At 37.6% G+C, this 26,623-nt stretch overlaps 1 protein-coding gene across 6 annotated transcripts in view; it reads right to left on the bottom strand.

The window, feature by feature from the left end:
- The window catches only part of celf6 (CUGBP Elav-like family member 6), a 305,217-nt gene that overhangs the window by 124,914 nt on the left and 153,680 nt on the right, over positions 1-26,623 (bottom strand). For all 6 annotated transcript variants that reach the window (XM_088333899.1, XM_088333900.1, XM_088333901.1 and 3 more), the window contains one exon: positions 5,844-5,892. In XM_088333899.1, coding sequence (XP_088190025.1) covers positions 5,844-5,892 — 49 coding nt within the window. The remainder of the gene's footprint in view (positions 1-5,843; positions 5,893-26,623) is intronic.

Below are 26,623 nucleotides of genomic sequence, written 5' to 3'. Positions count from 1 at the left end.
AACCTGAAGGCTTACCCAGCTTAATCTTGCTGCATTGTACCTGGGATTGTTTTTTTTTTCTTTTCAAATTAGAGCCACAGGAAAAAAATTGAAACACAGAAATACAAGTACAAGTATCTTCGTTATATGGAGAGAAGTGTTGACTAAATAAAGTCTGGGGGGTATGAAATACCCACGTTTCCAGATTGTGCAGTTTATGAGGGAAATATTCTCAACCAATGTGGTTTGCTGGTATTCAAACTGCAGACAGAAAATATTATAGCCCGTAAAATCATTAGCTGCGTTCTTTCCTGTCCGGGTAAAATTGCCAGGTCGTGTTCCTGCATAACCAACAACTCCTCTCTTCCTGGCCACAACCTCTTTGCCCTTGTGCCTCCTGGCATATGCTAAAGAGCTCCTTAAAAACAAGAATGGCTGGCTCAGAAAAAGGTTCTACCCCAGAACCAAACCCCCCTAAACAAAGACAGAAACATTTGAAAAACATAGCTTGCCCATGAATTGTAAATTGTCTTCATGTTTTCTTTATTTTCTCTTCTACGTTGTAAAGATTTCCTGCTAACATCATTGCACTATTTTCAATGCACTATTTTTGACACACCTAAACTTAGTCCACTCTACAAGCTTGTAAATGTCACCCATCTCAGTTTTTAATTACATGTTTATCGTGGGTTGTCACTTCTAATCTCATTGTGAACAATTTTCACCAAAATGTTATCAATACCAATAAAGACAATTCTAATTCTAAAACCCTGGGAGTAGTACTTTATCTTATCTGACAGTAAACCGTTTCAGCATTAGAACCTTGTCAATAACACGAAGGGCTTTGTCAAGTAGATGCCCCCTTTAACCCAACACAAGTCAATCAAACGATGTTACCACACTCAGTTTCTCAAGCCTAAGGTAGGACAACAGCAGACGTATTGATGGACATTTCACAACCTTTATTAGAGTTGACAAAAGTAGATCCTGTTGCCGGCTGACCCATCTTCAGTCCCCTCATTATTGATTGGTCACCTAAATGACAGTACTGGCAAGCGAAGTAAGACCCCTCGTGTTTAGATAAGGGCAATCTCCAATCATTGATAATCTAGCCTCCATCTTTTTCTTTACTGGCAATATCAGGGGAGAAGAATCTCAGGTAAGGTATGAAAGCAACAGAGAATGGGGGCGACTCTCAGATGATTTACTACTTAGATTCACTCGGCCGCCTCTATCACTCTACGTTAACTTTTTCATCGTGTTGTCGCTGCCCTTTTTTGCTCATTTTGCCGCCTATCTCTCAAGTTTCTCCACAGGCCTGGCACACCTATTCATCCTTCTCTTTGCACCGGAGTACCAATGAGAAGAAGTAACAAGAAAGCCAATTGTGGGAGAGAGAGTGGGCAAAAGTCTATTGAAGAGGTGATGTTTTTTTTGAGACAGCCCATTTGGGAGTAAGGCAAATTACGCTGGCTCTCCAATGGAGATATATATTCTATGGTCTGTCCATCTATTGACTATCAGAGGTTCAAGTGAGTTGAAAACTCCATTCTATAATGGTTAAAAAGAGATTTGAGCAAAGTTAAATAACTTTGATCAAAAAATATAACAGCATAAGAAGAAATTAAGTTTATGACTTTAGGTCAAAACATATTGAAACTATCCATGTTAATTAATTAACTGACATTCTTCACATTACCTTCATTACTTTTGTCACATAGAATGTGACGTTACTTCTTAATTTATTCACCCTGTCTTATTTTTGAAACAGTTTTGGCCAATGTTAATTCTTGGCTCATCTGCAGGCTTTCTGGTAGTCCCTGGTGTATTATGCCGACCACAAAACTTTCCCTGATCATGTTTTTCTTGCATTGCATGATAGTTACAGTGTTCTGCCAGTTTCTAAATGGTAACAATGAATGATTAGGCTGATTCACCTGGCTTTTACCATCTTTTGTTAAATATGCACCGTTCATATATCACATTGTGCTTGCAAATGAAGTATTTATGAAAAGCTTATTTTACTGGCTTGCATTTATGAGTATTCATCACTTAGCTCCAATGTGCTCACAATATCATCACCTGTGGTACAAACTAATGAATTGATTAAATAAGCATCACCTTTTTGGTCATGTCCAGCAGTAAGTAGAACCCTCTCTAATCTGCGGATCCAGTTTGGCCTACTTGAAAAATCTGAGAAGTCAAATTTATTCGGAGGAATTATTGGGAAAATTCTCCTCTGATCTTTCTTGAATCCCTTCTTATGTGTTTTCTTTTTTCTTTTTCACAGCAACAAAATATCAACGATCACTTTCATAGTCTTTAGCAACATTAAGTCTTTTTCAGCTTGATTTGGACATTTTCAGGAGCTTGCTACTTGTACAGTTACTAACTGCTAGTTAGTTAGCCTCTTAACTCTGCCACATGGAGCAGCACTCACTTGTCAAATTGTCAGGTTATGCCTTGAAAAAAAACATCTTCTCTCTAGCTTCTGAATAGTGGTGAGGGGGATCGTCACTTCTGACACTGTATAGCAGTCTGTTATGCCTTTTCTGTATGACTAAGACTCATCTTTTCTTGCTGCTTTAATCATAAGCCCATACTCAGTGGCATCTCACAACATACTGTCTCTGGGAATGGGGATCATCCTTAATTTCCCTGGTCAACTCCTAACACATGCACATTAGTTCTTCCCATTGGTTCCGACCAATGGTCCCAGACGTCACACAATATATTGGCCTTCATTCATTTCAGAAACTTTGTAAAGATTCATCTATAAAATATTGTACATTTTATGCTGTACTTATTCGCTATGAGTCCCAAAGTTTCACAATGATGCTAAAGCAAGAACAAAAACAGGATATCTGTGAAAACAAATCTTGCTATTATCAATAAATTTGAAGAAAGCATGCAAATGGCCACCTTGGCTAAGTTGCAAGGCCAACTCATACACTTTCTGAATTAGGACAGGTCTATTGTCTGGCATTGGCAGCCAAGCTTTGGATTTGTTTGTCTTGTCAAAATATGATGATATGAAAAAGAGCCTTCATAAAAAAAAAGTGTCTGCACCCACCAAATCGAAGAATGAAAGTGATTTTATACTAAAGGTGCAAATGTCCTAGTTGACAATCTGGCAGCTCCTACTGGTAATTATACCTGACTGGTCCTTCAACGAATGAATGCTGTGCTTCCTCCTCATTGTCTCAGTCAGCCAGGGCTGTCTATTTCCCTTTAACCGAACAGCTTCATAGTAAATCTCATTTCATTGTCAGCCGTGACTGTGGTTTACTTCCCTTGCTGGGCGGCCGACTTCCTGTTGCCATTAAAGCTCAATATCTCAGCTGGGGCCTGTCTGCTTGGTCCTATTTCAATTCGTTCTGTTACAGAGCCTGTCCTCCCATATAGAAACTTCATCTAACAGACGAGCATCTGCTGTGCCAGTCTTAGAGCTGCCTGTATTTCATTCGCACTGCCTGTTTGTCTCTGTTCCCTTTTGGTGAAAGAGGGTTAGTAATTGATATTGGGATCCATCCATCCTCCCCTCTTAAGCTTTGAGATCTAATTTATCTTGGTGAGAATGCCAATTGGCTCTCACACAAGCCTTGTCGGTCGGACTTTGCCTGTTTTTAGATGTCCATTAATTAAAGTGCCACCCTGACACAAAAATAAGACCTGCTTCGGAGGTGTGCACGTCAATGGAAATGGGCCATCTGAGTCACCCTTAGGCTGGATAAATCACCGATGCCTCTCACTCTGATCCCTTCTGAATCGCCACCCAGAAATTCTGGCAGATGCCGACTCGTTCAATTAAAGCCGATTCCACCCAGCGTGGGCATGTTTAACCGGCTTCATCACCATTAACCTCCTGTGATGGTCCGTCAAGGAAATGATGCAGTTGGTTGTAAGCCGTCGTGCTTTATTGAGAGTCACGGTAAGATATATGAACTAATTGAGGAAAATGTGTATTTTTGGTTGATGAAATGATTAAAACTAACGGCATAGACAAATACTAAGTTAAGCAAAGTATGCATATAATGTTGAGAAACAGTAGAAATGTTTGGATTGAAAATAATACAGTCTACATCCGAACTATTTGAAATGATAATTCCTGTGAATTAAATCGTTGCACTTACAAATTGAATAGTTCCTTGTATGATTTTGTTTACCAACAATCATAAGGGATGTACACACTTTTAACATACAATTGAAATGTATTTTTCACTTAAGATGGTGAGAATTTTAAAGTAAGAAAAATGCCAAATGGACAATGTCATACGCTAACAATAAAATGTGTCTTTATTTTTCTGTCTTTTTTCTCTGTAATATGAACAGCATCTATGTGGCCGTGAACCATTATCCCCGGTCAACTAATGCTGTAAGCGAAGGCCTACAGAGCGCTTGTTAGATATGTGGAGGATGTGGTGGCTATTTTGCAACAAACTAATATTTACAGTGCAAGTTTTCATGGACGCACATTTGCATGTGTTGGGGTACTTTAAGAATGTGCACTATATTTTGTTTTCTTGTTATGTACCCTATGTTGTACATTAGGATATTCTCCTTCTTTAAAAACTTGCAATACCTTGTTTTTGTAAGCTGTCTTGTTTTTAGTGCCAAAAATAAAAAGCTTGAAAAAGCAAGCATAATTTTCTTCTACGAAAAGTAAGCATTTTCTCAGTTTTTCCTGGAAATTTGTAGAATGTTTCTTTTTTTTTGTAGAATGTTTTTTTTTACAGTTTTCTTTTTTTTCTTTTGTGTTGCGGAATTGTACAGATTGTCACTGGCATATATTAAAAATACAATTAATGTTCTTATAAAAAAACAAATGAAAGAACAAGTACCCAAAATATTTTTAGGATTTTGTGGATGGAAATTATACCCCAAAAACAAATTTTGAAGGCACCATCCCCCCTCCCCCCCTTTTTTTTTGCCTTGCAAGGTTTTAGAATTTCCGGGAAACCTGTAGCAGCAAGATGGCGGACAATCATGTCAGCTCCCTCTATGTCAGCTTCATATAATGTAAAGACATCAACAATTCTCAACCTACGAGTATTTAAAAAATACATAGAAATATATCACACGTTATGTATTTTTATCTGTCCCTTTAAAAAGGGCTTCGGAGAACCATATCCTTACCTAATCAACAAACAAAAACATATTATGGATATTTTTTTCCACATGGCAGTGGCAATATATAATTTTTTATTTTTGTATTTTATTGAGAATAACTTGAAGTTTGGAAAGAAACATAGTCCTGAATTAACAGTAAACAAAAAAGTCAAGCATCAAATACACACATTTTAAAAAAGACGAAAAATATTTAGCAGGAATTTTCAGCAATTTTCCACATACAATCTTGCTATTACCATTGAATTTGAATGTGTACTTTGACAAAATTGCACAAAATAAGTTGCAGTTGTGTGAAGAAAATCAGTTTATGTTTTTTTCTTTTTCCTTCTGTGATTGTAACAAATTAAAAGCACATGATAGCACCTTCTATTTTTCTAGGAGCTGTCAACAGGTAGGGACTTCCAATCGACTGTCTTATTTCTTTGTCTATGTTTGTTTGGCTCGTTGTTGTGTAAGGGGCCTTGTCCCCGAAGCCGGAGTGTCTACTTATCTCACGCATTCCTATCTTGTCTTTTTGCCATGTTCGTCTCAATCGTCTTTGACCTGCTCGCAGTGATTGTGAACTGCGACAGCCCCCCTTTTGCTGGCACAGATGGGAAGTCAATAGAAGCAAGTGACCTATATTACGGACCGCGCTTCTAACTCCCGGTGTGTCTCAAGTGAGAGGAGAATATTAAGGATTGCGCTTGTACCACAGTGTGTGTGTCAGAGTTTTTTTGTCTTAGGTTATTTACCTCCCCGTCCTTCGCTGTCTGCTGGCTTCACCTGGATAGGCCGATTCATCTGTAGAAAAATAGACAAGAAAACGGTTAGCGTGAAACAATTGGGGCAACTTAATTCATCAAGAGGCTGAAGAAGATGTGAACAGCAGCCCCTGAAGTGTAATGAGTGCTTTGTTAGCTAAACACAAAAATAATAGCAGCCGGTGGTTTTAATTAATGCAGGGTGCCGCCTCCAGAGATGCCCAAATTTCCCTCACAGATCAGCAGAGTTCGCACTTTTCAATGACGCGACACACTAAGTGTCAGATGGCGTTGGGAGATTAATGCTATTACATCAGCTACTCCTGCCCATCCAGGCAGAGGTACTTTCTGGCTAGGCCTTTGCTGTTTCTGTCCTTTTATTTCTCCAGACTCAGAGTCACCAGCTTGTCACTGACCCCTGACAATCCTTCCGTTTTCCTTGCCACCATCCCTTCGATCTTCCTGTCCTGAATCGCCACACATTTGCAACAAGTTTTTTAAGCCCCACCTCCAAGGATAGTGTATGCAATTTGTCTTATCTAGCCAATGGTAGATTACTCTGCTCATTTTAAACATGTATTTTCTAATTTTGGTTGTTCATATATTTTTTTTTAAATTGGAAAACTAACCTACCATCTGGTAGATGCATTACTTAAGTATGTTTTTCTGTTTTATTCAAGAAACAAAATCAAGTATGTTAAGAATTAAAATAAAATATAAAACATGTACAGGGTGTAACAAAAAATGAATATATATCTTAATATCCTTATTAATTCTTAACGTGACATTCTCAACACTGCTTAAAAATATTTTTAAAAAAATGCATACTGATATGATAATTCATGTATTTTTGCTTTTTATTTAAATATATGAATGAATTATTTTTTTCACCACTTCTACCCGGCAGAGTAAAAGCCCACATTAAACCACACCCCCCTACATTGCATATTACCGAATTTTATTGCAATATGTATTCTGTGTAGCACTATTTAGATATTCTATATAACACGCTACAGTGGGCATTTGCACGTCACATTGGGTATTTGTATATTGTATTCTCTTTGCTTTATTATTGTATTGTTCTTACCTCAGGGATGCTGCTGGAAATGTGAATTTCCCCGCGAGGATGAATAAAGTATCTATCTATCTATCTATCTATCTATCTATCTATCTATCTATCTATCTATCTATCTATCTATCTATCTATCTATCTATCTATCTATCTATCTATTTGTCTATCTAAGGCGCTAATAATAATACAAAATGTCTCTTTGAAATGACAAAAACCCTCTGTGAAATGAGACGGTTGCACTTATTTTTAGTATATGTAAATTTTCATTTTTCAATACAAAACTAAGATAATGTATGCTAAAATAAGAGAAAAAAGGCTGAAAATGTACAAAATTTTCTAAAAATGGGTTAGAATGTACGTCTTTAGTGTGGAGATATCTTAATAAAAAAAACACTCATTCTTTCTTCTACTCATGTCCACCATTTCATCTAGCATTACTCAAAAGTTGGGCTTATCAAGCAGAAAAGCACTCAAGGTCTTCTGGTCCCTCCCTGTGCCCAAGTTTTTCTTGCGGCCCCTTGCTTATCCAGGTCGCAAACGTCATATTTGGTTGATTTTGTCACTTGTGGTCCCGTCAAGCCGACTTCAATGGCACAAGGTGCTGCCCACTCGGTTTGTTCGTCTCGGGCAGTGCTCGGGCAGCACGCTGGGTGTCGGGGCCTGAGGCGGCACGCCGCTTGACAGTATTTGACATGAGCCGGGACCAGGGAGCTAAATATAGAAGCGGGTCTGGTGGGCATGTATAGACTCAGATACACGGCAACAATGTACTCGGCTGACATGCTGCGGCACTGGAACGAAAGACATGGACGCTACAAATAAAAAAAGGCCTAAAGGCTTTCATCTACAGAAGTTTATGTTTCCTGTAATATGCAACCCCATCAGTAGAGTTGGGGGTAATGGAATACATCTAATGGCGGAACGCAAATAGTATACAAAAACATGTAAATAATAGTGAGGCTTACTTTGCAGGATTACATTTTTTTTAAACTATGTTTACATATAAATAATGCGCCGATAGAGCAATTGTACCTATCGTAATTTCAATCACTGACACTCTAGAAACATAGATGTGGCACTCGCGTGGTACCAATGTCCGTAACTGTTTCACAAATTGGACATGGGGCCAACTCATACACTGTGTTGCAGGTACAATCACCTCTCTTTTTGTCTGCATTTCAGTTCTCCTTTAATGTTGCACTCATTGTGTTGAATTGGCGTGAGTTTTTGAGGGTAGCACATTTGCGCTCTAGTGATTCAAGCAGATTTAGTAAATATGATTAATTGTCTTTTTTTATTTTGGAGTTAATTGGCTTTCGAAATCACTATACGATGACTCCATTATATTGTGAAAATTGTTTGCTTAGCCTAGTAAATCTGAGGTTTGGCATCCCAACTTCAAACAAGTAAAACAACACATCTCAGAGTGTTGAAAACTTAAAAACGTGAACATATTGTGTGTTTAAAACACAATGTAATGTAATGTAAACTGAAACAGAGCATATAATGTCTGCCATGTGAAAGATTACGTTTATTTTTGCCTAATTAACTATGCAAGTATAAGAAATTGAAACTTAATAGGTTTTCAACAAATACTTTAGTGAAAAAAGTAGCAGGGAAACACCCATTTGCAGTAAAAAGGAGACTCTAAGATACTGAGTGGCAAAAGCAAAGCCACATCTGAGACTGGCAAACAAAAAGGAAGGTAACTAAATGGGCAAAAGAAAACAGATATCGGAAAGCTTATTTGCTACTTCATTAAAAGTGGAATTACTCCTTAGTGCACCTTATGGAGTAAATATGTAGCTTTCAACTTTTTAAGAACACCTCAAACAACGCACCCCACCTTTTAAGAAAGGTCACCACTGTATGCATTTACCACGCATCAGCTCAGATGTAGGTCAGATGTAGCACCATAAGTGTTAAATGCTCTGTCCTTGCTTCAGCTGTGAAAGTGTGACAGCCTGTCTGCAGCGAGAGGTTAAGGACAGCCTCGAGATCTCCCCGCCTAGCAATCCGTCAGCTTCCAGGACTTTTAAAAACAACAATTGGCCAAGAAGCTTCATTAGTGGCCCCGAGCCCCATCGCCCTGCAACAAGAAGCCATTAGTCCTACCAAAAGTACACTTGGGGTTGCCTAGCAACAGAATGGAGGTGCCTGGCAGGCAGGTGAAGCGAGCTGGCCCATCGGTCCGCCGGCAGTTTGCCAACCAATTGGCACTTCTTTTTTTCCACTTTTTTTCTCGGCCAGGTCCAAGGAGGTCGAAACGAGAGAGAGAGCAAGGATTCAGCAAACTCCCACACCTCCCAGCATGTCCTACTTTTTTTCATTGACTCCGACCCGGACTTTTCAGAACAAATCTGCCGCTGCAATTTCTGGGCCAACTATTGAGTCATTGCTAGCATGGGACTCTCTCTAAGCAGGCGCTAAATCCTCTGGAATTGTCCCCTTGCGGGGAATGTTACTTACAAACAAATGTACACTTTTTAAAAAATAGATCTTCCCGACCCTGACCTGCCCCGTCCTCTCTCGCAGTAGGACAAAAAGTCTTGGGGGCTCAATAACAGCAGGTGGTTTAGGTGACATTTTAATCCCTTATTACGGAGTGCAGGATTAGCCAACAGATCAAGGCTGAGTTAATTATACGAATTCATCAGAGGCCGGGCAAAGAAGCAGCCTGCCGCAGTCCCCCTTGGGCCGAGAATCCACCACCCACCAAGTCTTGCTCGCACAAAATGAAGACGAGTCACATTTGATCTATCGGGGTAAGACAATTTTGAGGTGGCACTGACTAAAGGTGGATTTTTACCCTGCATGGTTATTTTTTTTTCCTCTGGTGTGGCCCAATTTAGATGGGGGGATTGAGTGGTTTGCAAGAAATTCAATCAGTTCCCCAATTCAGAAAACAATGCTTATTATAGTGTATTTTTTCTAGTCTTATAATATGATGATATTGTTCTAGCAAGACAAGAAACTTAAAAAAAAGGTAATTACATTATCTAGTACTGTACATGGTTGATTATTTTGATCATTTTCAACATATTTTCCTAATCTTGGTAGAAAGAATTTCTAAAAAAATATGTAAATCTATCTACCCTGTGCAAAATAAGATTAACATATGCAATGATTATGTTCTTGCTTTTTTTAAGGGATCGATATGCAAAATTTTAAAGAAAAAAAATGAATGTCTGCAGTTGTGCCACTACGGATATACTAGAATAATCTATAAGTGTAATTTGCAGCCTAAAGATATCCTTTAAATAGATACAATAAAGTATATTTAATGTTATCTCAGGGTACAAAAAAATGTTGACTAATCCACAATCAATCAAATATCAAATCAATCTATAACCACTTATACCGATTGATTGTTTAGAAATTATACAATTATTAATACATTTTTATTTTTTTAATAGTACACATTTTGCTCGTGTCAGAACTTTGTTTTTTTTGTTGGTTTTCTATAAAACTTGCAACCATTTATTTTATAAATCGTCGTCGGGGTCCATTTCAAAATCGACAGTTAAATTGAAAAATTAAGTCAGTACCCTCCAGTCAGAGATAGTAGTAGAGGCACATTCCTATAAGGAAAATATAGAGTTAAAAATATATGAAATGGTTATCGTTATTCACTGCTTAGGTTCCTTTTCATTGAACTTGTGGGAATTTCTTTTTTCAAAATTGCTCAGTTTTCGCATCATATTATGAACATTATTAATTCAATTAGTATGCAACCTATGATCGTGCTGGGTGTCTGCAAATGCAAGGTGAGCCATGCAATTCTCTTGCCTCAGGGCAGAACGTGATAGTGAGACCAAGGTCCCTGATTTGGCGCACACCTCATCCCCAAACGTTACAATTAGTGATAGTATTAGTAAGCTAACAGCAGGTCAAGGCATCCAGTAGTTTATTCCTCATTCCGTCGACTATTTTTTTTTATAATGAAAGGGTACCTATCTATAAATGCTTTTATTCGGGAACAGCGTATGGACCTAATGTATTTAACTTAAGCTTGAACAATCAAACAATGTATATATATATATATATATATATATATATATATATATATATATATGTATATATATATATATGTATATATATATATATTTTTTTTTTTTTGCTATGCCAATAAAATGATGAATGATTCACACATATGTTACACTATAAAGTGCACCACATCATTGTTTTTGTAATGTATTTTTGTATACATAAGGCACACTGGATTTTGTGAAGCATTTAATTAAAACTACAATAATAATTTGGGTTGCATTAATTAAAATAATTACAAGCGCTAACCACTGCGCCGCCGTGCTGCCCTACCCACTGCCCGGAGATGGGTGGGATGGGCTCCAGCCCCCCCGCGACCCTACTGAGGATAAGCGGTACGGCTGATGAGATGAGATGAGATGAGACATAAAAACCAAAAAACAAAATTTATATTAAAATAATTAACTCCATTGAACATTATACCATCTAAACATAATTTTACCAGTAGAAATTAACAACATGAACCAGTTGAAGACTTTCTGTTTCTCAAAGGCAGAACAGTTACTGTATGCAGTATCATCTAACAACAATTCAAACACCAGGATATAATAATGCACAAAATAGATGGAAAGATCTAATGTGCAAAATATTACCAAACACAAAAACCTTCATTCAAGTAATCATAATATGGCTCATATTTACAGAAAATGATTGTCTAAAGCAACAACAAAGTCGCAATCAGCGTTCAAAAGTTGGCATATAAGATGCCGTCAAGGTTTTGGACTTCTTTTTTGTTTCCTTTTAGCAACAGTTGACATGTTAACCACAAGAGGACACTCCCAGACCACTTTATATGTTTTTCAAAGGCAGAAACAGTTACTGTATGGAGTAATATATCATTGTAGCTATGCATTTCACTTTTCATCCACATTATTTTATGGTGTTTAAGATGCAAAGCATTATAAAGACCACATTTCAATTTAGGGACATTTTTTAGGGTTTTCAGTGTGCTTTATAGTCTGAAACGTATGTTAGGTTCATGTTTAGTTTTATTTGTATTTGTACATTTGAGTTTGCCTCACCAGACACAACCCTTCACCGCAGATCACTGCAATGTTTATTATGTGAGACACCACAAAAAACAACTTTAAGAATCACACAACAAACCTCCTGAGCAGCATCATTCCAACCCGAGTAAAATAATTTCTAACTTTTTCCCGTTGGGCCCGTACGAAATAACCTACATCAACATCGGGGGAAAACATGTCCGGCTTATCCATCTCACCCTATTCCCCCCCTCAACCATCCATGTCTTGCTTTATATTTGTCTCTCAGTGCCCTTTTGGCCTCCAAAACCAATATGCTTCCCTCCACAGCCCCTTAATGGCTTGATCAATGCTGACAAATAGGCAGCTCATGCCGTCCTGCCCGGGAACTCGAAGCTCTGCGCCCACGCAGCCGCATTTAGAGAGTCCATCTCTCTTTCTCCTCATCCTTGCCATTTTCCTTTTTTTTTTACATTCAACCCTCCCCAACTCCCTCTACATTTCCCCTCTTTCATGCTCTATTTGCTTTATGTCTATACATTCACTTTTTTGTCTTTTTTCACCCCCTACACCCTGGAGCCGGGAATCTATATTTTTCATTATTTTATGATGAATAAAAGTGTGTTTAAGACATGGAGGGTTGAAAAAGCAATAGTGTGGAAGAGTGGAAGGTTGCCTGCCTTGTTCCGCTAAAGAAGTTTTTGTGTGTGTGGGTGTTTGCAAGTAAATGCCTCCTCGATCTTCGTGTGTCTGATTGATAACAAGTGCAGGGGAAAGGAAGCGAGACAAGGTCAGTGCTGGCCTTTGACCACGCTTGACCATGCTTTGTCTAAAGGGATACGTAAAGTCAACACTGACATGCTGTAACTGTGTGTAAATAATGTGTTTATTTTTCATTTTTCACCACAGGCCAAACACGTGAAATTCTAAGCACACTGCACAGCAATTTGTAAACCTAATATTTGCTTTACCATCTATCTCCAAAGACAACCTCTATAGTATTATTTTAGTGGTCAAGCCTAGCACATGGTTGATGATTTTACAGGTTTTAAGATTTCTTTTTTCTGATAATGGTAAATGAAATTATAAATGGTCTGCATTTACAGACGCTCCCCTAATTACAACCATTTGACTTTCGAAAAATAGTAGATACGAACCTTTTCTTTTTCGGGAAGTTGAAAGATATCCGGACATTGCTGTAAGTTAAATTTTGTATTGTGCATCTCTTTCCGAGTACAGGACAGTAATGTAGTACTTCTTTCCGCAGCTACCAGCATGTAGCGCTGTGAGAGGTCACCCAGCATCCACTCTGAAGAAGAAATCTGCTTCCTCTTCCTCTTTTCATTTGTAAACATTTTATAATGTATCTTCAGGACTTTGACATTTTTATTGCTTAATGTACCATGCATCCATTCAATATGGTTGGTGTAAAGTGTAAAGAAGAGGCGAGCCGTTTCATTTGAAATGAAAGTAGAATATTGAATAATGATGGAAATGGTTGGATCTCTTCTTTTAGGCCACTTTTTACGACGGAGGAGGAAGTTGCCTAATTCTTAAAGCTCATCTTCCAAAAGTAAGTTAAACTTAACTTTATTTATCTTTATATAGCAGATAATTTTATTAAATGTTTATTTCTTAGTAAGAAACACAATAACGGTTACTTGTACAGGCCTTAAACATACTTATATAAACCTTAAACATACAAAATATACCACTGAAGTAACTTACAAACAAATTCAACTTACAAACGATCGTCATGAATCTTGTAAGTAGTAGGGCAGGGTCAGTATATATCTCTTTTCAAGTCAATGAAGACCTTCCAAGTGTTTTACAATGTATTTCAAACTTACTCATTCACACACTTATATACCGATAGCAGTGTCAGACATGCAAGGCAACCACCTGCCTGTCTGGGAAATTGGGGTTCAGTGTCTTGCCCAAGGACTTCGACATACAACACGACGGAGCCGGGAATTGAACCTGCAACCTCTTGATACCATCTGAACTACCTCTGCCCCAAAAGACGTCCTGGAGAGTGTTGGGGATCGACAGGCTGTACTTGCCCAAGACACACCAATGAAAGTATTGCTTTTACAACCTTAGTCCCGGAAAGTCCAGTGCTGTTTTTTGGAGGTGCGCCTTATAGTCCAGTGCACCTTTCATATAGAACAATATTTCTTAAAAGACTGTTTTAAGGGCGCGCTTCATACTCCAATGTGATTTATACTACAGAAAACACATATAATATTGCTAGGGAATCATTTAGGTATCCTTATCTTCTCGAGTTGTACCAATTCCAAAACAGAATGACAAATATGAACATTCACCACGAAGGCATATGTTGACAGGGACAGACGTGGGAGAAAAAGTCAATCTTGACATGGCGCCGATGGGAGATAATTAGCCTCTTCAAGATGTGTTCATCATTTGGCAAGCTTAAAGTCATCAATAATAGAAAGCTCGACTGATCATTTGATTTACCATATGCAAACGCATTAGCCTGGACAGTATAATTAATCATTCCAAAACAGCCGTTTTCGAGGATGTATGAGTTTCTGGATGCAACTATAGAATGATCAATACAAATGATAATATATATTAATTGTACTGCAAAAGTGTTCAAGCAGAAATTTGCTTTGAAGTGTAGTAAATATCCTTCAAAAATAGAATCTGACCCCACTGGCAGATTTTGTTTTTTCAGTAAAAATATTAAGTGTGAATTTAAAGTAAGAAAACGTGCGTTATTTAGCATTGGGAAACATGTTTTGCTTGTATCATTTTTTAAATTATTATTATTATTATTATTATTATTATTATTTTATTTTATTTTTTTTCAAAAAAGTGTACAACACATTTTTTTTAATTAACCCAATATTTTAACCCTGTCTAGAGGAGATAATTGTTTTCATTATTTTAAGAATATATTTTCCTCTTTCATATCATATATCTTGTATGATGAAGATAAGCATGATTAAAAAGAAAAACTGTGCCTAAAATAACCAAAAATATTTTCCAAATGGGATGAGTTTGTATTGTTTATAGTGTAATAATATGTTTAATCAGCAATGCTTTCACTACTAAATGTAACTGTATTTTTGTAGTATTTATCTAATAATATTTTTGCAGAAGTATTTTTTGTAGTATTTCTGTTGTAATATTTATGTTGTAGTGTTTTTATATTATAGTATAACTATTGTGGTATTTTTGTAGTACTTCTTTAGTATGATTGTAATATTATTGTAATTGTATTTTTGTATTGTTTCTATTGTGTTTTTTTTTTTTCAGAATGAAAGTACAATGACATTAAATCCCTATTTTAAGCACTAAATTCAATATATAGTTTTGTAGTAATCTTGTAGAGTTTCTGCTGTAGACACACAAAAGGACAATGGGGACAGTGTTGGCACTAAAGAAAAACATATATATTAGTCCTACTGCATTAACTGTGTATATATTGTCATTATATTTTGGCCATTTTTGTTTGATGGGCTAAAAGGCGGCATGGGGCCCGCAGTCCCTCATTTTCTCACCCCTCCTCTCTATCCTTTTTTGCCCTGTTATTCCCTTTATTTCTCCAATTTTCAACAAATAAAATGGCTAAAATAGCCTAACACTCAAAAAATTACTCTTAAAGTATTGTTTTATAATTTGCTGTACACACACATCGGACTGGTACTTGAAAACTTCAGATCTTCGCCCCGCAAAACTTCTAAGTCACAGCCTCAACACTTGAAAATGCTGGTCGCATATACAGCCCCATTTTCCCCTAAAAAACGGTGACCAAAAACGCGCTTGGTTATCTTGTTTTGTCGGGCTCGATCGGCGGCAGCTAGCAAAACAAATACTGCATCAGCACACTACCGCTGAGCGCAGAAATTTCCAATAAAACTCCATTTTGGGTCAATGTCCAGAGAAAATTGAAAACCGCGGTGGTCGGTTCTTTGCGATTCAACTGCCGGGCTGGCAAACAATTTGTGGTGGGGGCAAAGGAAGGGAAAAAAAACAAACAAACCTCTTTTTAGAACAAATACGATTTTTTCTTAAAGTTATTGCGTGGATATATCAACACGGGCACGATTGGTTTGAACCTTCCTCTTCTGATTTCTGCCGCTCGGCCTTCTTTTCATAATAGCTGCCGTTGCCACTCGCAACCTTCAACGCTAATTAAAGGTGTTTAATGCTGAATGACTTTTTCTTAAAGAGCCAACAATAAACTAATGGGACTTAATCAGATGAAGAATCCTCCGTTTGTGAAGAGAAAGACAATAGCCCTCTTTTTTGTGTTTTATTGAGTAGAAGAAGTGAAGATTTTGCAGAAAGTTTAAAGAAATCAAATCAAGTGTTCAAGTGAATTTTGTATAAGCTTAGCCAAATGTGAATAGTTTTGGATAATAACCATTTTGGCTCTAATTAATGTTTATATTGCAAAATGAATTGCTCCATCGGCAGAAAAAAAAACACTTTTTTGTTATTGTTTTTCTTATTTTACTATATTTTGGACTTTTTATGTCTTACTTTTGTTGTTTTTCTATATGTGTGACATTATCAATCAGAAAAAAACATATTTTTCTATATGTTCAACTTGTTTTACGAGCAAAATAATGATAAAGTTTGTTCATCCAAGTGTCATGGCAATTTACTGTACTTTTTGTTCTGTTCATCCATCCATCTATTATCTGCACTTCTTATCCTCAGGAGGGTCGTCGGGGTGCCGGAGCCCATCCCAGCTATCTTCGGGCAGTGGGCAGGGGACACCCTGAACTGGTCGCCAGCCAGTCGCAGGGCACAAAGAGACCGACAACTCACTCGCTCATTCACACCTAGGGACAATTTGAACAAGCCCATTAATCTGGCATGCATGTTTTTGGAATGTTGGAGGAAACCAGAGTGCCCAGAGGAAACCCAAGCACGGGGAGAACACGCAAACTCCACACGGGAAGGCTGCGTTAGCTGGACTTGAACCTTGAACATCTGCACCGTGGAGCTGCGCGCTAATCACATATCCGTCGTGCTGCCTGTTTTGTTCATAAGATATTATATTTTGAGAATGCGATATTAAAAATAAAATAAAAATACATGCAAACAAAATACATTTATAAAAGAAAACATGTTCCACCTTTTTTTTTTTTTTAAATTGCCAGGAAATGTAATCTACTTTGGCCGCATGTACTGTCAAAATAATTTCAATTTATAATGGAAAATGCTTGATGTATCTGGCAATTGGCTGTCGATGCACTTTTTTTTTAACCTGATATGATGATCTACTGCAACATTTGCTACAACCGAAATGGCAGATATCACTTTTATTCCTGAATGGCGTTTGAATCCATTAAGTGCACAATGTTTGTATCTTAAATGCAATCCATTGTACGGCAGTATTTTATGTAGCCTTGCAATATGAGTCATAAGGTAGTATTGAGGATATACCATAAATCATATTTTTCTAAAGTGGGGTCAGACGGATCGCTCAATCTATTGCTATTATCAATACCACGCAACCACTTGGATTGGATCAATACTCTTATCCTGGTACTTTGTTCCTCTATAAATATATTTATGCAAAGCAAAGGATGCGACTAGCTTGGTGGCTTTAGGGTTGGGCGCCCGCTCCTGAAAATGAGAGGATACAATTTCAAGCTTTGGCTGATTTAAGACTTACAACATTTTTAAATGAAATCTGATGTTTTTGTGAGACCGTTAACATCTCCCAAAACAATGTGACATCCTTGCGTCTCCTGTGACTTTTAAACGTCTCTTGTTTGATTGCCATCATATCACCTTGCGCGAAAGACGACGTGTGACGTCACAAGCAATACATTGTTAGCGGAAGTGCTCACGGATGTTAGTGCTGTAGCATATCTAGCAATTCTAAAGTTATTGCGCTAACCAGAGGCTGAAGAGAGTTGTCGCCCCAAATATGAATTAAATCCATAAGCTCATTTTGCCTACATTGAATGCTTTCTGTCTTTGCTTCTGCTGTGGTGTGTTAATTTCTACGCTACGCGGTAGAACTTGGAAACTGAGCAGCCGCGAGAGAGTTGGATATTAATGAATCGAAGGTTTGCAATTGAAGGAAGCTGAAAAACGAACTCGGACTAGTTATTATCCATGCATTTTACTTTGTAATTAATACCTAAACAATACCTATTCATTTAACACACACGGACTCTTGTCTGTGTGGGTGCAAAGCGGACGCTCAGCATTCGCACCCAATGAGCCATATATGCTGATAAATAAAGACATACGACTGACTACGAATAGAGCAGCTTTTAAACGGTGCACCTTATGGGCGTGAAAATACGGTACTTCTTCAAAACATAGCCAGGTATAAAATACAATTATCTTTGGGGAGGGACTATTTCCCTGACAGGTAAGCTCCAAGATAGAGCAGAAGCCTGGCTGTACTGGCCCAAATTACACCTTCCATCAGCCATCACTCACACATCAGGACACCCTGCCCCTCATTCCGGCGTGAAAGAAGAAACAAGGCCGGCGCAGCGGGAACGTCGCTCCCGCTCAAATTGGAGCTTGTGTTCCCCACCGTCTCCCCGCCAGGCCAGGAAGTCGGCAGAGTTTCAGACGGTGGAGTTTGTTGGGGCAGACAAGGTTAGAATTCGAGTGACGGGGAAGGCTCGGGCGGAGCTCAATAAGGAGTCGCTCGATCTGACAAGGGTGGACGCTCAAGAAATTCAGACTATTCTTAGCGCCGGGAACCCTTACGAATGGCACGATCTGGGAAGTCATTCAAGCTTGAAAGTTGGTGAAAGGAAATGTGATGGTGTCAAGTTGATTTATCAATTTATCTGCAACTTTTATTTTGAATCTAACAGAGACCACGACTAATTGTGAAAACAGCATACTGTTTCTAGGCTTAATTCTAGTTTGGGCAGGGGTGGGCCCCACTTGCCAAATGGAGCCTGGAGACTCATGAATCTGACCCGCAAAATAAAACGTTGAATACAGGAATCCTTCATTGTTCACAGGAGTTAGGGTTAGAGACATGTAAATACATGTATGAAAATAATTTCACAAATTGTATATAACATTTTTAAACTTTCGAGCAGTGACGTGAGGTGACGTTTGTTTGCAGGTGAGACAAAGTTAGATTTACAAATTAATAAAACTACATATTTTTCATCTTCTGAGTGGCAGAGCAATAAAGCAATATCCAGTATAAACTGTAGCATAGAAAAAAAAATGAATGTCTTACCCTAACCTAAAATGAAGTGCGCTACTCCTTTTAAATAAACATTTTAATAGATACGTATACTGTCTATGTGTGCCCTGTGACTGGCTGGCAACCAGTTCAGGGTGTCCCCTAACCAGTGCCCGAAGATGGCTGGTATGGGCTCCAGCACCCCCGCGACCTTACTGAGGATAAGCGGTACAGATAATGGATGGAGGAATGGAAACATGAATTAGATTTAACCAGAATAATAGTTGTAAAACACAGAGCACGTCCACTAGCTCCAGGAATTCAATCGAAATCATGTGGCCGGATTATTTATTACCCCCAAAATTAGGAATGGATTCTTAGAGGGTTCAGTAACCATGCTGGAGACCGTGTGGTGAAGTAAACGTTGACCTCATATATTTTGGTCAAATAATACAAGACTACTGGGACACCCAAAATGGAATATGGGATACCTAAAACATTTGAAGTGCTCTATTTGGGGAATCTAACAGGAGAACCACTGCAGAAAAAAGATGACTCCATGGTAAAAGTTCTAAAAGTAATAACAAGATTATGGTATAAACAAGAGCTCCCTACCGTGGAGCAGTACATGTGTGCAGTTGAGTAATTATGTGTAATGGAGATGACGACATTTCGAATAAAATACAGGAGGCCCAACTCAAGAACAAATGGGAAAATGGATGGACTATAGAAAAACAGAGGACACTACTTCTAAACAATAAAGACTGGACTTTAAAAATGACTCCAACTTGGTAGATATTCTCTGACTCTGCAATGTTTTCACACTTGTTAGTTGTGTTTGGTTTGTTGTATGTTCAAAAAATTAAAATTACACAATCAAAAGTTAATAATAAGAACAGTTCAATTTGTGGTCAAATTCTAACATACCGTGGTGACATATGTCAGCTTTCTCTAATTTGATTCCATCGCATTGTTTTTTTTGCCCCTTTTGTCTCCGTAATCTCATTCGTACTAATTGCCCACTAGACAGGGAGCACGGACATTATTTCTCTCTCTTCCTGTCATTCCTCTGAAAAGCTCCGCCCGCATTGACACTTCTGTCCCATCCAATTCCGTTTGTGGAACCGAGGGGCAGAGCCGCCATCATAAAGCTCCAATCTTCGCTTAATTTTGGTCAGACTTGAGGTGGGAGTGTCGAGGGCTACCCCGAGACAGAAAGCGCATGAGAAATGGAGCCGTCACGGTATCCTCTGCACCAAGAAGCTGCTTTTCTCTCTGGGACCGGAGATGGATTGCCGTTGAGGTCCAAGCATTGAAAGGCCAGTCTGCTATATTACCTCAACTGCCCCATTTCTGCCTCCCTGGCTCCCCCCTCCCTAACCGGGGTGACGATCGGACACAGAGAGATAAGACTAACAAATTAGTCAAAGTGACAGAGTTTTATGAGGTCTGCTCTTGTGAGGCGGCCGCTTTCCCTCCGCCGTCTAGGCCTCATTCTCGCGGGGAACTACTCGTGGAAAGTCTTGAGAAAACTAAACCCGAGGAAGAAAGATTAAAGATGCGAGATTAGAAGAAGAAATCACGGTTAGGAGAAGCTTGGGGATGAGGCGACAATAGAAAAGTTTAACTTTTGGAACGAGTTCTCGCCTCTGGTTGGCATTAGCATGCAACATGAGTTGAGGGGTAAATGCGTTTGCATAATGGGGATGGGACCGAGTACATGTTTTTCTTGTAATAAGTTGTAATAGCTTTGCAGGAAATCTAAAGAGTTTCTGTATGGATTCACAGCTAGTCTGTGTATCCCTATGCCAGAAAATGTTGCTCGTTTAAAAACATATTTTTCACATTTCAATATATTTTATCTTGTTTTTCTATTAAACTGTCATCTCATGGTTCAGATCCTAGCTCTCAGATGGGACACATAGAATTAGATACGTTGATATTACCTTTGAGCCTTTTAGTATTACCTTCAGCATTTCACAGGGCTCGGTACTTGGTCCCCTTCTTTTCAGCATCTATAGAGTTCCTTTATATAATATTATTCGCAAGTATAATTTTAGCTTCCATTACTATGAATCCGAAACTCAACTTTATCTGCCCATGGAGGAAAATGCTCTATTAAGGTGTGGAAATTTAGAGGCCTGCATTACTAAGATAAAAAGATTGATGTCACTTACTTCCCAGCGTCTCAAACCTGAAATACTGAAATGTTAATAATTCCAGCTAAATGTCTTGACATGTTTTCAAACACTGCTCTGAATTTTGACAAATGTGATATCACCAAGAGGGACTCAGTCAAAAATTTAGGTGTCACATATGACCTTGATCTGTCATTTCAGTTACACATTATGAATACTACTACAACTGTTTTATTTTTCATTTTGACAAAAAACAATAATAGAATGAATACTTATTATACTTTTGATTGAGTACATACTTTTGCTCATTGAAATGATGTTTTTCTAATGTGGATTAAATTATTTTGAATTGAGAAAAAAATATGTTTTATGAACTAGTTAAAGGGACAGTGTGTTCTATTTGACCACTAGGTTTTGCTGTATTGTGTGGTACAACTAAAAATGATTACTAAAAAGCACATGGAAAAATACAATCTACATAGACCCAACTAGACCAAAACACACCATTTTAGCTCTCCTATATTTTGCCCAACCTTTTGAAGTATTTTGGGTACCCATAGAATCAAGATGGCAGACAATTATGTCAGCTCCTTTTAGGTGAGGCTCATGTTACATAATACAAATGTTTCAACCTATATGTATCTAAAATAATGCATGTTTATATGATAGGTCTTGTATTTTTTTCTTATTTTTAAATAATGACATTTTTTTTGTTTAATTTATATTTTAACAATGAATAGGCACTTAATAATACACACTGTTCCATCAAGATATATTTTTCCCTTTTTAAGATCATTTTTTCTCATTTTATTTCAGAAACGAATAAGATATCTTAAAACAAGAAATAAAATATAAATAATATAATTATTGATTTACAATTTCCACCAATTGGGTAGATTTTTTTTTTTGCAGCTCAGTTTCTTAAAAATTCAGGTCGATGGAACTTTACAAAAAAAGTGTATTTTCAAAAATAATTAAAGCTTATAACAAATGATCTGCTTCACTTTACAGTGAGAAACTATTGTGATTTCACCTTCAAGCATGGTCACCTGTACTGTATAGCGTGCACTGTAAAATTAATTGGTTTTAATCAAAAAAGAATGAGATGAACAGTAATCCACTTCAGTGAATACATCCTTATGGTAGAACGTTAGTTTAACAGACACAATTGCTGCCCATAAACGCAGCAAAGCCATAACAATAAGCTGCTCGCTCCCGGACAGCATCAATCACTACACAAGGCCACAGAGCGAATATTTTCCACCCAAGCTTGCTGAAACAAGCAAATGCAATATTGAGAATAATAAATGTAAAGACATGCATTATGTGTCTGTCAGATGTACACAAACAGATATATCGGATGTCCTGCCCTGTTCCCCTCTTTTATTTTGACACGCATAGTAGTTATAATACCCACAAAATTCCCCCCAAAAATCTTACAAGGGCTTTATCTAATTTTAAGTCAATTTTATATTGTTTTTTTTATTAGGATATTACATCTTGTTTACTTTAAAACAGTATAAAAACTGTAATAAAAAAGAAAAAATATAATTTAATGTATTTTTTATTATTTTAAGAAATATTTTAATATGAAATTCACATTTATGTTAGTAGATATTTTGAATATGTTTTTTCTTGTTTTATTAGAAAAGACAAGTTTTAATATACAAAAGAAAAAAAGAATCACCACAAATACAATCTCTATTGTGTAAACAAGACGTATGCATCCCCAAAATGTATGAATACAACAATATTATTCCCTCCAAAATAATATTTAAACTATTTTCTTTTTATACATAAAATAAATGATAGATAGAAGATAGATAGAATGTGATTATAGTACTTGTTTAACAACACTTTTGCGTAGATTGTTTTCCATTGTGCACACAATTTGACTGATGGAGCAGATACAAAGAGAACCTTAACGTTTTGAACTAGCCACCAAACTGCAGATATATTCAAATTTTTGAATTAAATGTATTGCATTTAGACATATCTTCCAAACAGAAAATATACTCTTGTGGAATGGAGACAAGAGTCTTTGATAAAAGGTGGCGGTAATGCACCAGTATGATGGTGCCAACTGCTATTAAACGAGAAGAAGAAGATATTGAAGTGTGACTCCCTCTCAATTATGACAGGGCTGTTGTATAATATGGCATCTGTTTTGTCTTAGCACATGTACATTCATGTAGAATACTAAGTAGTTCAGGTCCTGACAACTGTGCTAAAATTGGATATGTCATAGTGGGTCACCTGTGCAATGTCTTAATAAAAGAAGGTGCAAAATCAAAGAGTGCGTTGAACGGATGCAAACACAGATGCATGAAAATCACCTTAGCCAGGAAACCAAAGCTAAAAAAAAACTCCATTCAAATGTAAGCTGTTGTAATTGCTAACACCACACTTAGTTCTCCTGAATAAAAAGTGGTTATACGTTATAGATAAATTATGAAAAAAAAAATTAGGCAGTTTTGCATAAACAAACAATTTGGTTCCTGAAGTGTTTCACAAGTGCATGTAAGGAAATGCTTGCTAAAGTGACGCTAAGCTAACATAGGTATCCTGATATCCTTCAAACTCCTATTCTCATCCCAGCCCTCCAGCCTACAAGACATTTGGTTAATCTTTTCCTAGATATTTAAGTGGATCTCAAGTCTCTTAACTCACCAATAAAGCTCTGTCCACGAGATCCAGCTAATCACTGAAAAATAACAGTGACAAGATGATGAAGGTTCTGTATATGAGTCAAATCAGGAGGGTTCTCCTGCTACTGGTAATCATTAAAACCAGTACTATCTGTTTCCTGTAAGAGAGCAAACCCCTAACCAAAAAAACGTCCAGGAAAAGGGATGAGCTCTGCCAGGCTGTACATCCCCAATGAACACCACAGGAAGTGGTACCTCGAGGCGTTTTAACCACACACAATAGTAATATTTCATTTTTGGCCGTCTAATTCAAATTTACGGGGGATTTTACAATAAAAACAATATTACAAGATAAAAACAGCCAAGCAACTGTAAAACAAAACCAAACAAAACAAAAAAAAAACACCAGGTTGAGTTTTACCCATGCGGTTCTAGCACCCTCAGGTAGCTTAGTTAATTAGCTGTTTTCCTTTTTAATCCGAAATATTTTTGCCACAAATGCAGTTTATACCTCCATTCCAAAAAGGTTTACTATTTACTAATAACAAAACAAAAATGATACATTTATTTTACTCCAGTTAAATGAGAACAAAATAGACCGAGACATTTCACGCTGGTGAAGCAAGCGGAGGGCATAATAATGAAGTGTGACATTATGTTTGACATTTAGGGCAACATTAAAGGAACAGTGTGTGTTATTTGACCACTAGATGTCACTGTATTATGTTGTGGAATTGCACACCGGTGCTAAAATTTACAAGAAAGATTTTAAACTACGGAGACTCAAAGTAACCAAACCCAACCTTTTTTATTTTTACTTTTAAGTCTTATGTCTAGCCTTTTGCACATTTTTTTGGTGTTTTGTGGTAGCTCTACAAGCAAGGTGGCGGAAAATTATGGCATCAGGAAAAGAAAAGTGGGAAACAGTGACAACAGCTATCGAGTCGAACAATTTCGAAATACAAAAACTCTGTACAAGTGTCTGCCGTTAAAACATTGCTGGAAGATAGAGAAAATGGCTAAACACTAATACATGTTTAGATTTTTACCGATATATTAATTAGCTGACTAAACAATTAAATGAATATCACTGTTAAGAAACAGGTTTTGTTAATATTTTGTTTTTGTTTTTTTACTATGTTGCTGTTTTAAAGTACTTTTAGCGGGTTAGGTAATGTACGAGTTTGTACAGTACTTTAAGTTGTTTTTGTTTTCCTGTTCATTTTGTTTTGGGGTAAACAAAAAAGATAAAAGCAGAGATAGCAGTGTATTTAACTAAATAATCCTTTCATTGGATACATTTCTAACTTTTGTTTTCCTAATCGCAGCTTGTCATTAGAGTGAAATGGTGGGTCTTCAGGTAAGACCAGTTGCGAACCAGTGATCTAGTACACTAGTGGTTAAGAATAGGGACATTTCCCAACCACAATTCGGGTTTGTTACCACTTGTGATAGTTCTTGACATGACCCACAATGCTTAATTTGAGCTGAGAAACAGTGAAACAAAATGTTGTAACAGGGTCCGCATTATGCAGAGTAAATGTTGCACATGAATAAATACAGTACTACTAATAATTATTTGTACAACAACTAATTGAAACCATTCAACATCAATTGGTCCACAGCTTTCCATCATTGGCCCACATGGCGTGTTTGTTTACCCTCCATCATCCCTGCTGAACATACTTAGACACAGTGTCAAGTGTTAGACACACACATACACAGGACGAGGCGCAGGGTGATGTATGGCTCATTTGCGGCGTGATGTTTTACACGGGCTCGCCATACATCAGCCGGCGATGTGGCGCAAACGGGTCCATTTGATCCTCTTTGGCAGATGGATCCAATCGGCCGTATTGGCCTGTGACAGAAAGCAATCTAACGGCGGCCTCATTGATGATGATGAGTTCTGTTCCAATGCGTCTCAGATCCAGTCCAATTTCAAAAGCAAATTCAGCCATTCATCTTCCAAATAATTGTGGCACTTTATCAATTGCTCCCGGGCTCTTTTATCTATCATTTCGATTGATGTGATCATTTTCCAAAACAGCCGTCTGCGCCGAGTCTGGTCTCGAGACACGAAAGCTCGCGTGGAAATGCCAGTGTGTGCGTTGAAATATTTGCTACAGTATACCAATGGTGAGGCTGCTGTTTGGGGAAGTCCGTTAATCCCTTGATTTTCGTGCGGGGTTGCTTTCTAAAAAAGTTCAAGGATAGTTAAACTATAGCGTTTGACAATTTTGCCGCTATTACGGGGCAACAGATTTTTTCAGATGGTTCTACCCGTTAAGCTAATAACTTTATGGTATTCTTCGATAAGGAGATTCAACTCATCCAGAAAGAGATTTGTAATGTAAGTGTGTCACATGCCAAAGATCTGAAATGTAAAGGAGATGCACTGGATGGTGGTTGCTTGCTGATTTGTTTCCTGTTTTAGTGATCAATCACTTGATTATGTTACACAGCTGGTGATTTCAGCCACACCGACTATTTGCCTGTTGAACCCACTTCCAGGCTGGGTGGTTAAAGATCTTTTCGGATTCTTCGACCTTAGTTTAAAATATTATCAATATATCCCTGTCCACGGGTACCGTTCCAACAGCTGTTTATGTATGTATCTAATACTCTCTGATATACATTGAAAGCAATGAACAAACCCAACTAAAGGTGCGAGCATTTGTTCAACACATAAAAAAAGAGTGTTTTATAAACATTTTAGTTTTA

The sequence above is a fragment of the Urocampus carinirostris genome, chromosome 4, assembly GCF_059441175.1.
Source record: "Urocampus carinirostris isolate Australia breed hairy pipefish chromosome 4, RoL_Ucar_1.0, whole genome shotgun sequence".
Lineage (NCBI taxonomy): Eukaryota > Metazoa > Chordata > Actinopteri > Syngnathiformes > Syngnathidae > Urocampus > Urocampus carinirostris.
This window is presented reverse-complemented; position numbering and strand designations above follow the sequence as displayed.